General features: G+C 58.4%; 3 protein-coding genes across 3 annotated transcripts in view; 1 reads left to right on the top strand and 2 right to left on the bottom strand.

The window, feature by feature from the left end:
• Positions 1–1438: 1438 nt before the first annotated feature.
• PTSG_09767 (uncharacterized protein) lies at positions 1439–3942 on the top strand (the record flags this gene model as incomplete). Its single annotated transcript, XM_004989065.1, has 5 exons — positions 1439–1673; positions 1814–2844; positions 2892–3076; positions 3346–3358; positions 3532–3942. The coding sequence occupies 5 exons, from the start codon at positions 1439–1441 to the stop codon at positions 3940–3942; spliced, it is 1875 nt and encodes a 624-aa protein (XP_004989122.1).
• A 531-nt stretch (positions 3943–4473) lies between these two features.
• PTSG_09766 (uncharacterized protein) lies at positions 4474–6152 on the bottom strand (the record flags this gene model as incomplete). The annotated part of the gene is made up of 2 exons (XM_004989064.1): positions 4474–5811; positions 6147–6152. 2 exons carry the CDS (start codon positions 6150–6152, stop codon positions 4474–4476), a joined length of 1344 nt encoding a protein of 447 aa, XP_004989121.1.
• A 1324-nt stretch (positions 6153–7476) lies between these two features.
• PTSG_09765 (uncharacterized protein) overlaps positions 7477–15630 on the bottom strand; it is a gene marked incomplete at both ends in the record, with an annotated part of 11913 nt that continues 3759 nt past the window's right edge. Inside the window, 10 exons of the mRNA XM_004989063.1 lie at positions 7477–8600; positions 8911–10033; positions 10306–10485; positions 10703–10795; positions 11134–11610; positions 11800–14010; positions 14321–14484; positions 14678–14730; positions 14964–15135; positions 15510–15565. Coding sequence (XP_004989120.1) covers positions 7477–8600; positions 8911–10033; positions 10306–10485; positions 10703–10795; positions 11134–11610; positions 11800–14010; positions 14321–14484; positions 14678–14730; positions 14964–15135; positions 15510–15565 — 5653 coding nt within the window. The remainder of the gene's footprint in view (positions 8601–8910; positions 10034–10305; positions 10486–10702; positions 10796–11133; positions 11611–11799; positions 14011–14320; positions 14485–14677; positions 14731–14963; positions 15136–15509; positions 15566–15630) is intronic.

Raw genomic sequence — 15630 nt, 5'->3', positions numbered from 1 at the left:
ACACACACACACACACACACACACACACACACACACACACACACACACACACACACACACACACGCACACACACACACATGCGCCTGCAAGGCCATACAGCCGGCTGACCGTCGACTCCGGCGTGGTGGGCCCTGGACGATCTTCGTTGGTGTCCATCGCTGACGGGACAAGATGGACGGACGACTGCTGCTGGAACACACAGAACTGGCCCTGTCTGTTCGCGAGGGCACACCAGGATGGAGGCAAAAACGATGGTGAACGTGAGTGATGCTGTTGGCTGTGTCTTTGTCTCCACTCGCGGGTGTTGCACCACATGAGCATACATACACACTGACACAAACATCATTGCACATGCACACCCACTCACCCACCCACCAATTCACCCACTCGCTCACCCACCAATTCACCCACTCACCCACTCACACATCACACACTTCCTTGCCCATCGAATCACTCACTCAGATGACTATTTTTTTCTGCGCGCCGTTAGTTTGCCACCGGTCATTGGGGAGGATTTCAACAACGCAACTGCTTGGCACTTTTTGAGCCACCTGACACCAGCCAGTTTTCAGTCACTTTTGACAGGCGAAAAACGCTGCCGACAACGACGAGCGTTGCACGTTCCCGTCAAACCGCCCCACCAACAGAGTAAGGCTGTTGTGCCCTTGTCCGGTGACTGCGTGTTCACTGCATCCAATTGCCGTGTGCAGCCATCATCGCTGCCTGTGTGATATGTGTGGCCCCCTGTCACCGCTCACACCAGCCATCTTCACCTTTTGGGGGGTTTCAGGTGATCCACCAATCTGCTTTTTCGCCATCGCATCTCGCCCAGCACCCACCGCCACCACCCTTGACAGCACACGTGCGTGCTTTTTTCATCTGTATGTGTGTGTGTGTGTGTGCGTGTTCAGAAGCTCTGTGTGACCTTCGTCTTGTTTTGTCGTCTTGGCGTAGCGCATATAAATGTGTTGACTTGCGCTCCCGCACATAGGCACACTTGCACACACACGCACACACGCATACACGCATACACACACACATACACACACACACACACACGGACCCACACACACAAACACGGACAAACACACACACGGACACACACACACACAAACACGGACAAACACACACACACGCACGCACACGCACACACACACACACACACACACACACACACACACACGCACACACACACACGCACACACACACACACACACACACACACACACACGGACCCCACACACAAACACGGACAAACACACACACATACGCGCGCACACACACACACACACAAACACACACGCACACAAGCACACACATACGGCTGATTCTCACGTGTCTCCCCTGCTTGTGCTCGTTGTTCGTGACTTTAGACCCCGCGCCAGCGTGGTTCCCTGTCTCAATGGACAAGAGCATGATTTCCTCCACCACTCGGCGATGCATCCTGACAGCATTTCCAGTGCTGCCGGTCAAGCCAATGTTGCCACCACGCCAGCACGCCAAGCAAGTCACGCGGCAAGCCAGGCCACACGCAGCAGCAGCATCCTCCATCTGAATCTGTTTGGTGACGGCTTCGCCAGCCCCATCAGCTCTCCGTTGAGGGCCCTGATGGACTCCGCCGTGCAGGCCAGCGTCGTTGCAACAACGCCCACCCGCTCTTCGCCCGACCAGGGTGACGACGGCGCTTCCCTACTGCCGTCGCTGCCGTCACATCTCCGCTGCCTGCCAACCTGAGCAGCGTGCCACCTCCAACAAACTTCTCTGACCTGCCCCTGCCTCTGTGGTCTCCACACAGTCCTTTTGCGCTCCAAGGACCTCCGCTTGATGTACCCCTGGACGACAGTTTCGAGCTGTTTGTCGACCTTGCACCGATCACCGGCAGCGATGTCGATGATGGTGGCGATGATGGTGACAGCACCCAGCACCGCGCAGCCCCACCTCTCCAGCATCAGCAGCACGGCCACGACAGCCAGCAGATGCAGCAGCAGGAGTCGCAGATGCTGGAAGTACCGCTGATCGATATGACCCAGCACCAACGCCCTAACCACCACCCACACCAAGAGGCGCAGCAGGCTCAGCAGGTGCAGGTGCAACAGGCGCAGCACGTGCAACAGCTACTCGGCCACAGCGGCAACGGCCAACACCAGCAGGCGAACCATGTACACGTCCACCACCACCACGTCCACCACGTCCATGTGCAGCAGGACTCGGTTCAACACCACCAACACCACTACCAACAACAACAACAACAACAACACCAGCAGTATGTCTTCCAGCAGGGCCAAGAGCGTCTTCTTCATGAAGACGGGCGCCCAGCTCGCAAGCGCGCGCACCTCAGTCTCTCGTTTGCACAGCAGGTGTATCTTGCACAGCAGCACCAGCAGCAACGGCAGCAGCAGCAGCAGCAATGGCAGCAGCACCAGCACCAGCACCAGCACCAGCAACAGGTGGCTGTTACTGCACCCCAGGCCCCTCCTTTCCAAGCAGTCCAGCCGATGTTGGCACAGGCAGCGACGCAGGCTGGGCAGCATGGGCAACGCGACCAGCCGTCCTTGCCACAGCAAGCATCTCTCGAACAGCAGCAGAAACGGAAACGGCGGCTCGCAAAGAAGAAAGACACGGAACAGACTCGTCGTGACGCCATCAAAGCTCATGTCGATGAACTCCGCCGTGCCGTGCTGCCAGAGAATGCCTCGGCCATCCTGCGCCGGAGTTACCGGGCGGTGGTCATGACATGTGCTGTCTACGCCTTCACCAAGGCTGACCCAGGGTTCTTTGAGCTCGCAAACATGCACCGCCAGCGCGTGCGCAAGGAGCAACTGACGGCCGCCTTTGTGCGCCAGGTTTTGCCGAGTGCGCCCACGCTGACGCATGCACAACGCCATCACAGCGCAGGCTGCAAACGCTGACAGGGGATAACAAGCGAACCGAGTATGAAGGGATTGTCTACGAGCGGCTGGCCGCCCTTGTCAGCCCTGAAGAGAATGAGCACGCGAGGATTTTGCGAGCTGCACGTGACAGGATCACAAGTGATGGGTGCCGACTCACTGAACAGGAGCTGATTGAGGTCGCAGAGTTGCTTGGCGAGCGCAAGCAAAGTTGATTCCTCCATCGCTGCACGCGGCTTGCTGCACGCGGCTTGCTGCTGTCGCGTCATGGAATTTGCCTTGATTCGGTCTCTGCCTGACCATGTCCCTTGTCTTGCGAGCTGTATCTTGCTTTCTTTCTTTCTTCTGTTCGTCACTCGTGTCACTGTGCTTGCTTCACGTTGGCTATTCCAATCAATACCACTTCCTTCTTCGTCTTCCTCCCTGCCTCCCTGCCTCCCTGCCTGCCTGCCTCAGCCTCTTTACCCGCGTAATGCTCTTCCCTTTCACATTCCTTATGCGCCTAGATTCTTCACGCGTATTGCCTTGCACCTTTCCCCTCCCAAGCCCCACATGTGTGACTGTGTGTGTGCGTGCGTGTGTGCGTGCGTGTATGTATGTGTTCTTCGTTCTCGTTACACCACCGCGGACGTCGCGTCCAAGCACAAGGAGTACACCACGGCTTACGAGGCACCCAAGCAGGAGTACACCACCAAGCCCGCCTACCCACGCTACACCCAGCACCAGGAGTACACCACACGCCCCGTGTACACCACCAAGCCACTTGTGTGCACCACCAAGCCACCCGTGTACACGACCAAGCACCAGGAGTACACGACGGCCTACGAGGCGCCCAAGAACGAGTACACGACGAAGAACGACTACGCCTACGCCGACAACAACTCTGGCGCCTCTGGTGCTGGGGATGCCGCTGCAGGTCTCTCTGCGGGCGCCATTGCCGGCATTGTGGTTGGCGCGCTGCTGCTTGTCAGCGCCGTTGTTGGTGGCGTTTTCTTCGCCAAGCACCGCGCCAACGCCTCTTCCTCCTCCTCCTCCGCCGTCGAGTCCGTCTAAGCAGCAGCAGCTGCTGCTGCTGACAGCAGAGGCATCATCACCAGCAGCAGCGACAGAGGCAGTGCCGGCTGGCTGCTGCTTTGCTGTCTGTGACGACGACGACGACGACGACGACGACGGGATGATGACCATGCTTGCTTGCTTGCTTGTTGCACCATTTGTGTTTCTGCATTTCTGTTCATTCACCTGCCTGTTTGACCTCCTAACACCACCACCACCACCCCCCTTCCTTGCGTTGCTGTCCTGCTGTGCCAGCCATGACGGGTTTTGTTTTTGTTTACACCACATGAAGCATGAACAGAAGAACAGAGGAGAAGCAGAAAGCATAAGCAACACAAAACGCGCACTCTCTCACAGTATCTCTCACCCGCCCCCGCCCCCTCCCACACACACACACTCTCTCTCTCTATCACACACGCACGCACACAAACTAACACACACATGGCCAATTGGAACGGTCGTGCAGTGAGCCAGGCAGAGCAATGGCATTGGTTGTCGCTAGCTGGCTGTGTCGATGAAGGCGTGCTCTCCTCAGTTGTGCTGTTTGTAGGGTGTTGTGTCACGGTCACAAAGCAGCCGCAAAAAGTTGCTCATCTCACTCGGATCGAGTTTACCTTGACGCTTCTCGGGGCGTTGAAGAAAGCGGAGTCGCTCGCATGTGGCCTCCAGCTGTTTCTCCCGTGTGGTCGCTGAGGGCAGGAGGGAGGCCATCTTGCAGATGACCTGAGCTTTGAGGCTGCGACTTTTGCGCTCTTGATTGTTCTTGCGGGAGTTGCGCGTGGAAGACTGCGAAGCAGCTGCCTGCTGTGTGTCTTGCACCGACTGCTGTTCTTCGCAGGATGACGCGTCTAGCAGCGGAGCGTCAACAGGCATGGTCGCTCCGCCACGGGCGACCCTCGCAACCATCTTCCTGCTTGCCGTCGTGCAGGGCTCCTCCTCGACCCTCTCTGGCGCTGATGGTGATGCAGACCTGGGGTAAGTGAAGTGGCCAAGGCTGGCAACAGGTGGAAGCTTCTTGCGCTGGCGCTCGCTGTTGACGATCTCCAGCATAGCAGCGTCGGTTACGTCTTGTTGTGTCAGAAGCGCGCCGTGATAGCTCTGCTCGGGCGACATCCGAAAGTGGCTGTCGCGCTTGTACAATGTGTACAAAGCACAGATGAGCACTGTCAGCTCTGAATGGCGCTTTCCGGAGGGCTCGAACACCAGCGCTCTCATGGTGTCTATCTGCGTGCTAATTGCCCCTCGGCGACACCTTTCTCGAGTGCTTGCTGCCTCCCTGGCCGCAGGCGTCTTGCCTGTCTGAGGTTTGGATGTGCTGCGCGCCGTTGACGTGGCTCGATGCGACGGGGACACAGCTGTCGTCGGCGCCTGGGCTCTGTCCTTGAGCCAATCTTCCCTCTGCGCCGGGTGCAGCTGCTGCGGATCGAGCTCCCAGGTAACGGGCATGCATGGTAGCTTATGCGAATGGACCAACAGCGTGGAGTGCGTGGTTTGTGCCTGAAAACCCCCACCAGAAGACTTCGACGCAGGTTCGTCTGCAGTCACATGTGCGCGCTTGCAGACTGGCTGTCCATCATCGTCGCCGAGGTGAGGGAGGCTGAGGTTGGCGGTGTAGTGGTCGCGCCGGCCGTGGCAGCTTGTCTCAGGGGTCGTGGACACCCGGCAGTGCAAAGCCACGCGTGCAGAGTATTCCTCGTGCAGCTTGTCCCGGGCATGGGGAGGCGGGGCGGGGCCGAAGGGTGGGAGGGCCACATGAAGTTGCCCAGCCGTGTCAGCGTGAGATGGCATGTGCGGCAGCGACGGAGTGCTGCGGAGTGTGAGAGCACCCTCACGGTTGACAGGTGACCTGGAGAAGCTGCCGTGCCCGAGCTGGCCTCGTGGTGGCACCGGTGGTGCAGGCGGTGGCACGAGGGGCTTTTGCTGTCGGCGTGGTGGACGCATCGCCATTCTGCCTGCCACCGCAGCTTTCCTTGGGGGCTGGGGTTGAGCTCTTGGCGACCCAGCTGGCGACGGAGGAGGCGCTGGTGGTGGTGACAATCTGGCTTCAGCATCTTCGTTCTTCTGGGGGCTCGTGGTGACTTGCTTCTGCACTTTCGGTGTGTTGTTGACGACGTTATACGGCATGCGCAAGACCCATTCTGCTTTAGCAATTGCTTCACGCAAGGGCAATGGGCTGGTGCTGAAGGTGTCGCCCATGTCTGCACCATCATCTCGGTAAATCCTCAGCGGTGTTTCACGTGTCCTCTGCACGATGTTCACCATGTGGATGAGCCTGCTTCGCACGTATTCTTCACATCTGCTGCCCAGCGCGAAGTCCTTGATAAGCCGCTGAACCGCGTTCGAGAATGCCAAGTCGACCTCTACGGAGGGATGGAAGACAAAGCAGGAGCGGCAGTGATTGCACGTGAGTAAGTGTGAATGCATTTGTGTGTGTGTGTGTGTACGTGTATGCGTGTGTGTGTGCGTGTGTATGTCTGAGTAGTGGATGTGTCCGTGAGTCTGTGCGCCAGAAACGTTTGGCTGTCTTGTGTCACACTTCACACTTTCGTGCCAAGAGAGAGATGGTTCTTACCATCGTTTGCACTGTTGTTGTTCATGTTGGAGAGAGAGAAGGCTGGGTAGTCTACTTCGTACTGTGACCGCGGCGTGATGAACGATGGTGTGGTGGTGGAGGAGGAGGAGGAGAGAGAGGAGGGGGTTTAGGCACTGGGTTCAAGGGTGTTCTCTTCAGGGCGTGGTGACTTCTGGGCGTTGTTTTTTTCGCGTTGGGTTTTGGCGCGAACTTTTGGATTGAGTTGAAAAACGGCCGTGGAAAATTTGCATCTCTCTGTATCTTGTGAAATTGCACACTTTGTGCGATGATGTCATCTTCATGAAAGAAAACTAGACGACTGTGTTGTGAGGGCGTGTGCATGTGTGTGCGTGTTGCGTGTGCATGCGTGCGTGTTGCGTGTGTGTGTGTGTGTGTGTGACTGCCTGCCCACCACAGGCAAACACAACGTGTTGCGCGTCGTGACATGGGGTAGAGAACATGGCAGCGGCAAGAAACGTATGGCATGGTGTGCTGGCTCGTATCTCACGATCAACCAACTGCTTGGGCGCAAGTGGTGTTGCGCTCAGGCCCCCCACCCCCGAACACTGATTTTGCTTAATTTATCTCTGCCACATGCAACCTTTCTGGCTTTCCCGTTCCACGCAAGTGTCCAGTTGCGCGGACTATCACTCGCATGCGTTTGTTGTTGCAACACACAAGGTATTTAGGAGTGTAATCATGACAGAACGTTCGTGCTCGGTAAAGTATCCCCCAACAAACAAACAAACAAACAAAAAAAAAAAACGAACCAATTTCCGAAGCAAAACAGCACAAGGGGTGCATTGTTGTAACAAACAACCTCGAGCAACGCAAGGAACACACGTGTGCTCGTGTCAAAAAATGAAACCTAAGATGTATCATGGCCCAAAGGCTTTCTGGTTCACGTCAGTCACACAGACACACAGACACACAGACACACACACACACACACACATATGGGGCTATGGTTCCGTTTGCTTCAGCCTGGCAAAAAACTGCCCAATCTCCGTCATGGTCTGCTTCGGCGACGTGGGCTGTGTGTGTTTGCTCTGTTCAACACTAGCGCCGCCCACACTGCCACGCCCATCACCGGCGCTGTCCGTTGTGTATGCCGCCTGCCGCTGCAGTTCACACCTCGACGCATCATCCACGACAAGTGACACTGCGGACACGCCCACATCACCGAACGTGCTTCGGTCGCCCGCACTGCCATCGCCAAGATCGTCATGTACGTGCACACGCGCTGCGGGTGTCTGGTTTTCCTTGCTGCGGTCCTGCTCGCTTTCTTCTTCATCGCGAACAATTTTGGCGCCATCGTCACCACCAGCAGTATCACCGGCACCACCACGACCGGTGTTGTTGTTGCTGTTGTTGCTGTTGTTGCTGCTGTCCAACACCACCTCGAGCTCGGGTGTGGTGGCCATCACGCCATCGCCATGGCCCTGCTCCCTCCGCTGCTTGTGTGGTGCTGGAGTCGACGTCACGAGGGACTTGGGCAAGCGTGGCAGCGGGCTGTCGAGTGAAAACACGGGGCGTGCACGGGCAGCGTGGCCGTGGGCAGCCCGCCCGCCTGTGCGTCCAGACGTATCGTGCGTGCGTCGCGCTGACGCAGGCGATGTTGGTGTACTGCGTGTGACATGTGGTGCTGGTGTGGCGGCATCATCTTCGACAGAAATGACTGCGCCACTGGCATACGCGGACTGCTGTTGCGTCGTGAGCAGTAGCTGTTGCAGACGCTGCTGTTCTGCACGTGCGTCTGCAATGTCGCGCTCGAGCTGCTTTCGCGCGCGAATCTCCTCCGCAAGAGCGTGCTCGGCCTTGGTGGCGCGCTCATCTGCTGCGCGTGCTGCTGCCGCCTGCGTCTCGTGCGCATCGTCAGCAAGCGCCGTCTGGATGTTTGTCACGACCGATTCGCTCAGCAGCCCGCGCACGCTTGCGTCATGGCCGGCACCAGCGGCGCCTGCGTCGTCGAGTTTGTCGCGCAGCTCCTTGTTGTCGGCGAGCAGCCCACTGATTTCTTCCTTGAGCTCTGTAACGGTGCGGTCAAAGTCCTCCTGCAGCAGCTGCAGAGAGTGCGCACTCGCATCTGCAAACGGGTGATCATGTGGCGCAGGAGGTGTGCACATGTGTGTGGATGTGAGGGAGGGCGCGGGGGAAGGAGTAGGCGGAAGTCGCGACTCACAAGCACACACGCATGTATAATACATACACGCATGTATAATACACACACACATACGCACACATACATACGCACACACACATGCATGTACACCCACAAAAACACACACACACACAAAACAATGCATGTATACCCACAAAAACACACACAAATACACATACACACACACCCCGCTGTTTGGTTCATGCAAAGCCCTTTGCAGAGCTTTCAAACACACCTGCTTCGTCTTTGCATTGCTCTGCCTGCGCCTTGAGGAGCTCAACCTTCTCCTTGAGCTCGGCGTTCTCTTCCTCAAGCTGCTGCCGGGCGAGCGATCCAGCGGCGTCAATGCCGTCGCTTAATTTCGCATCGAATTCATCATCCTTAATGCGGGCCTCCAGTTCCCGCTTCTCGCGCGTGAGTTGCGTCATGAGATCAAGCAGGCTGTCTGCCTCCGCGCTCGCCTTGGCCTGGGCGTCGCGAAGCTTTCTGCATTCGTTCTCATGCCTGGCAGCGGTGCGTTCCTCCTCGCGTTTCGCTTCCTCGAGGGCGGCGTTGAGCTGTGCCACCGTCTCCTCCGACGCGCGCAGCTGCTGCTTGAGCTCGTTCATCTCATCATCCGCAAGCTCCCTCTGCACCACGGAGAGGTTGGCGTCGCCGAGCAGGCCCTGCACCGTGGTGTCCGCCCCCTGGTTGCCTGCAAGCTCCTGGTTCTCCGTCTTGAGCTCGGAGTTGATGCGCAGCAGATCGTTGACCTCGCGCGTCAGGCTTGCGGCCTCCTCCTCCGCCGTGGACAGCGCCTCCTTTGCTTCGGCCAATCGACGCGACAGCCGCTCATTCTCGCCAGAGAGCCGGTCCACGCGCGCGCTTGCAGTCGTCAGTTGCGCCTGCAGCTTCTGCATTTCCTCCACGTACTCCTCCTGCTGCAGCGTGGACACATCCACGCCCACGAGGCCCTGCAGGGAGCGGTCGCCGCCCGCAAGCTCATACTCCTCTTGCATCACGCGCATCTCCTCCTTGAGCTCCGTGAAGCTCTGCAACAGGTCGTCGTAGTCGCGGTTGGCCGTCGCCTCGCGCGACCGGGCCTGCTCCAGCTCCTCCCTCAACTCTTCAAGCTCCGCCTGTTTCTGCTCCAATGCCGCGGACGCAGCGGCGCTTGTGTCGGTCTGTCCGTCCAGCCTGCGGCGGAGTGACGCAGCCTCGTCTTGGGCCTCCTCCAAATCAATCTGCAGGCGCCGAATGTCGCACTGCTTCATGTCGAGGGCCATGGCGTGGTCGTGCTCCTGCTCGCTGAGCTGTGCGCGCAGCTCCTCCTGCTCGGACGTCAGGTCCGACACCATGTCCATCATGCTCGAAATCTCCTACAGGGTTGCGCACGCGTGCGTGTTGTGAATGTGCATGTGTGTGTGTGTGTTGTGAATGTGTGCGTGCGTGCGTGCGTGTGTGTGCGCGCGCGTGTGTGTGTTTGAAAAGTGCAATCCAAAACAGGGCGCATAAGCAGTCGTCTCGCCACACGACCAACGGCACACACACACACACACACACCCAGGTACACAAATGCACACAAGTGCACGCACACGCACACGCACACGTACACGCAGACAGGTAGAGACAAAAAGGAGAGCGCACTCACGTCCTTGAGCTTCTGCACTTCCTCGCGTGCTTGCGTGAGGTCTGATTCGTATTGGGCGGTGACAGTCTCGATTTCCCTGGAATGCGATTCGACGAGCGCATGGGACCGCTTCTCCACCTGATCGCGCACAGCCGTCACTTCCTCCAGCTCCTGCTCCCGCTGCGTCTTCTCTTGTTGCACCTGCAAATCGTGCGTGTGAGTGTGTGCGAGTGTGAGTGTGAGTGTGTGCGAGTGTGAGTGTGTGATGTAAAAATGAGCATTACGTTGGCAACAAGCAGCACAAATCCCACTCGTAAGCAACGTGACACACACACACGCACGCAGACAGACAGACAGACAGACAGACAGACAGACAGACAGACAGACACGCACAATCACGTGTAATGATGCACTGCACCTGGGAGAGGGAGGCCTGGAGTGCTGCGACCTGGCTCTGAAGGGAGGAGGCAGCACTGGCGGCTGCCCGCTGCTCCTGCACATCGCCTTCGAGCTGATGATGATGATGATGGTGATGATGAAGTGACAATGACGATTGGTGTGCGTGTGTGGGTGGATGCGTCAGTTAGTGCGAAAAGGGTCGAGACGATCACAACAAAAACAAGGGGCAAGAACTAAAACAAGGGCAAGAACACAGGCAAGAGCAAGAGCAAGAACAAGAACAAGAACAAGACAAGAACAAGGGCACAAGCGAGGACAAGAACAAGCACAAAGCAAACAAGCGAGGAAAAGAACAAGCACAAAGTAAACACGCAATTGAATCAATCAAAACCCGGCAAAAAAAAAAAAAAAACACGCAGCCCCTCATTGTGCACCTCCCTTCCGCCCAACCTTGGCAATGGTGGACTTGAGCTGCTTGTTGGTGTCCTGCTCCTCCTTGATATCGGCCTCCAATTCCTCAATGTCCTGCAGCAGCGTCTTCACATACTCCGCACCTTCCTGCACGTGCGTTTTGCTCTCGTCAGCCTGCTTCTCCAGTGTCTGCACGCGGTCCTGCGCCTCCTCCAGCTTGCGCGTCAGCTCTGCCTTTGCGGTGGACAATTCGTTGAGTTCTGCCTGCAGGCTTGACACGCGTGCCTGTGTCTGCTCCACCTCAGCGTTGCGCCTGGCAAGCTCCTGCTTCGTATCTACGTGCGCCGCGGCCTCGGCCTCCAGCGCCTCCCGTGCCTCCTGCTGCTTGCATGCAAAGCTGGCACGTGCTTCCTCTGCTGCTTTCTTGTGCTGCTCAGTCTCCTGCTGTGCACGTGTCAGCTGCAACATCAAGTCGTTGACCACCTCCTGCACGTCCTCAAGCTCTTCCTCTTTGTCCTGTCAATGTGTGTGTATGTGTGTGTGTATGTGTGTGTGAACAATGAACATATGTGTGCAGGTACAGTAAGGCACAAGTGTGCCCCTCCCAAGTCACTCCGCAACTGCACACGAGTCCTCGTTCCCCCCCCCCCCACACACACACACGCACACGTGCACACACACACGCGCGCGCGCGCACGCCCGCACCTGCATGAGGTCGTCCTGCAGCTGTTGATTGCGCTGCATCTCCGTCTTGTGTGCAAGTCGCAGCTCCTCCAACTTCTGTTCCGCCGCGCGAGCAGCTGCGGATGATTCCTCCAGCGCACGTGCGTGTGTTTTCTTCAGCACCTCAAGCTCCTTCTCCAGCTCCTGTGCCCGGTTGCGCGCTGCTGCTGCCTCCTCCGCTGATTGCTGTGCTGTGGACTCCGTCTCCTTCTTCACCGCCTCCAATTGAGCGCGCACACGCGCACTCTCGTCCTTCGCTTCCGACGCCTCCCGCTGTACCGCTTCAAGCTGCGCGGTGAGCGACACCACGTGTTCCTTGGCTGCCGCCAATGCCGCCCCTGCCTCGTCACGCGCTTTCGTCAGCGCTGCCACCTCGGCTGCGTGCTGCTCCGTTGCGGCTGCCAGGTCCTCTTCAGCGGCTGCTGTCTCTTCCTCGGCGGCGTCCATCGCCTCGCGCAGCGCCATCACCACCTCCTTGCCCGTCTGCACCTGCTTCTTCGCCTCCGCAGCCGCTTCCTGCGCTGATGCAAGCTCGCCCTTCAGTGACGCAATCTCTGCTTGCGCACGTGCCAGCGCCTCCCTGTCTGCTGCGGCCGCGCTCGCCTGCTCGGATGCCAACGCCTTTTCTCGCGCCTCCAACGTCTGCGCACGTGCGCGCTCCTCTTCCAGTTGTGCTGTCACATCCTTCACTGCGCTCTCTGCCGCCGCCAGCTTCGATGACACCTCCTGTGCCTCTGCTTCCAGCTGCGAAATGCGTTTGGTGTTTGCCTCGTCGCGCCCCTTGAGGTCCTCCTTGACAGCCGCCAGCTCCAACCTCAGCTTCTCCTCCGTCTTGCGCATGGCGCGAGCACGCTCTTCCGATTGCGCCCGCGCTGTCTCCAGCGCCTCCCGTGCTGCCGCCACCTCGCCACGTGCGCGCTCAACATCTGTCTCAAGCTCCCGCGCGCGTGTGTGTGCAGCGGCGGCGGCTTCGTCCGCCTGCCTTGTCCTCTCCTCCAGTTCTCGCTGCAGTTGTGTGCGCTCGCCTGAAACCGCCCTCATCTCTGCCAGCAGCTCCTGTTCGCGCTGCGCATGTGCGCTGTGGGCCGCGGACAGCTGTTCCTGCAGCTGTGTCACCTGCTGTCCGGCCTGCTGCACCGCCGCCTCTTTCCCGCTGCTCAGCGACGAGAGCTGCTGTTGCAGGGAGGCGACTGTCGCCTTTGAGCGCTCCGCCTCTGCACGTGTGGCGGACAGGCTGTCCTCCGCGCGGTGTGCGCGCTCCTCCACGTCGGCCAAACGCGTTTCAAGCGCCGCACGCTGCTGCGACCACGCCTCCTTGTCGCTGGCGTGTGTGTTGGCGGCACTGGTTGCGGCCTCCTCTGCGCGTGCCAGCTTCTCCTCCATGCTTGCACGCACGCGCGACAGCTCGTCCTGGCTTTGCTCCTTGACCTCGTGCATGTGGGCGTGTGCGTCTTTCAGCTCCGCCTTCAGCTCAGCAAGAGCGTCAGACAAGCGCTTGCTTTCCTCCTCCGCGGCACGTGCGCGCGTGCTGGCGGAAGCGATGTCCGATTGCAGCTCGTCCACCTTCTTCTCCGTGGTCTGGAGGGCGGTGCGCGCATCTGCCAGCTGTTGCGCTGCGTCGTCTCGCTCGCGTGTGAGTGTGTCCGCTTGTGTGGACAACTCCTCCACCCGTTGCTGCAGGTCGCGTGCTGCCTCATCGTGTTGTGCACGTGCGGCGTCGAGCGTGGCGGCGTCACGGCCCGCCTTCTCCTTGAGTTGCGTCAGCTCCGCCTGCAATGACGCAATCTCCTCCCGTGCCATAGCTGTGCTTGCTGTGGCCTCCTCCGCACGTGTTGTCGCTGCTGCCAGGTCTTTCTCCAACTCAGCAATGCGATTGTTCAGCTCCTTTGCACGCGCGTCACTCTCGTCCTTCTGCTGTTGAAGCGATGCCAGTTGTTGTGCTGTTGCCGTCTTGCTGGTGTCTGCGGCCTGCTGCAGTTCGGCGAGCTTGCTCGCATGCAACTGCTCCAGCTGCTCGCGCTGTGCCGCCGCCTCCGCCCGTGCTGCGTGCACCGCCGTCTCGATCTCTCGTGCGTGGTCATCTTTCATCATGGACAGCGCGCGCGCGTGCGTGCTCTTCATCTCCTCCACATGCTTTTCCAACTCGGCATGCGTCGCCCTGAGCTCCTCCAATGCGCTGGCGTCAGCGGCGGCCTGTTGCAGTCGTTCATTCGTGTTGGAGGGGCGTGGTGGTGTTGGAGGGTGCGAGACAGGCGATACAGGTGAGACAGGTGAGGGATGTGAACGTGGGACATGAGGGAGAACGAAGAAGGTGTCACGACGGCCTGAGTAACCAGCACAATGAACTGCAACATGATACAGACACAAACGAACACACACACACACACACACATACACACAAACCACAAACACAAACAAATACGCAAACGAACACACACACACACACACACACACACACACACACACAAACCACGGATATACAAACACACAGACACGTACGCACCTTATCTTTGACGGTGTCGATGGTTTGTTGGAGCCTGGTGGCCTCGAGCGTCATGCGATCAACGGTGGCCGTCAGTTCGACCCGTTCGGATTTCAGCGCCGAAATCTCCTGTTTGCGCTTGTCCGACGTCTCCTTTGCGCTCTTGAGCGACGACGCAAGCTCCTCTGCATGCGTGTACGGGTATGAACGAGAATGTGAGTGAGTGTGTGGTGCGTGAATGAGTGAGTGAGTGACAGTGCGTGAATGTGCGTGGATGGAAGACACACAGAGTGATGCATTACAGGTTCGAACAGCGTGCATTCAAGCACACACATCCCGGAACGCCTCCACCTGCTTCCTTTTGCACTGCGTTCTCACCGTTGCGCCGCGTGATATCTTGCAGCTGCGTGGAGAGATTTGCCGCCTCCGCCCTGGCCGTTTCTGTAAACCCACGCGCACAGCGAGCGAGGCATTGTGTTAACATGTGTCGTGGAAGAATCATGCATACACGCACACGCAAAAGGAACACCTAATCTCCCACCTCTCTCACACACACACGTCCACACACGTCCACACACGTCCACACACGTCCACACACACACACACACACACACACACACACACACACACACACACACACACACACACACACACACACGCACACCTGTAGAGTTCGAGTTTGCTCTCGTCGGAAAGCGTGACGGGGAGCCAGGACGCAAACACCTGCAGGACACGGCGACGAACAGCAACGCGGTTGTGCGTGTGCTCGTGGAAGAGTTGTAGGAGCGTTGGAAGCAGTGCGTTGATGTCCACGGCGTCGCGTAACGCATATGCGCCTGTTGGGGCGGCCGTGTGAGCGATGGTGGTCGATGTGGTAGTGGTGTTGAAGTTGAATGTGGTGTGAGGCGATCGACGAGTGAGAGCTGACAGCAAAGCAATGATGCATTTCGGTCGCATGGTTGAAGGGACAAGCACATGAGAGCACAGAGTCACGCCTCCCTGCACACATGCATGAACCACGCATGCGTGCTTGCTCCTCTTGAAACTAGCGTGAGAAGGTCGCACTTCCCCAAGAAACACACATCCCCAGATCGTAACACGGATACAGCAACCCATCCAAACACACATACACATCCATCCACCCAAACACAAATCCATCAATCTCCACAGCTCACTGCCCCTCCCTCCCTCCAAGTCACGGCACGCGTACCCAGCTTGAGTGCGCCCAGCACGGCGGGTCGCGTGTGTGTGTCGGCGGTGTGAATGCTCTGCGGAGAGAGAAGTGGTGCAATCACGGAACACACGAGCGATGGTCGCGTCTCTGCAATGGT

This window comes from Salpingoeca rosetta (assembly GCF_000188695.1).
Source record: "Salpingoeca rosetta unplaced genomic scaffold supercont1.31, whole genome shotgun sequence".
Taxonomy (NCBI): Eukaryota; class Choanoflagellata; order Craspedida; family Salpingoecidae; genus Salpingoeca; species Salpingoeca rosetta.
This window is presented reverse-complemented; position numbering and strand designations above follow the sequence as displayed.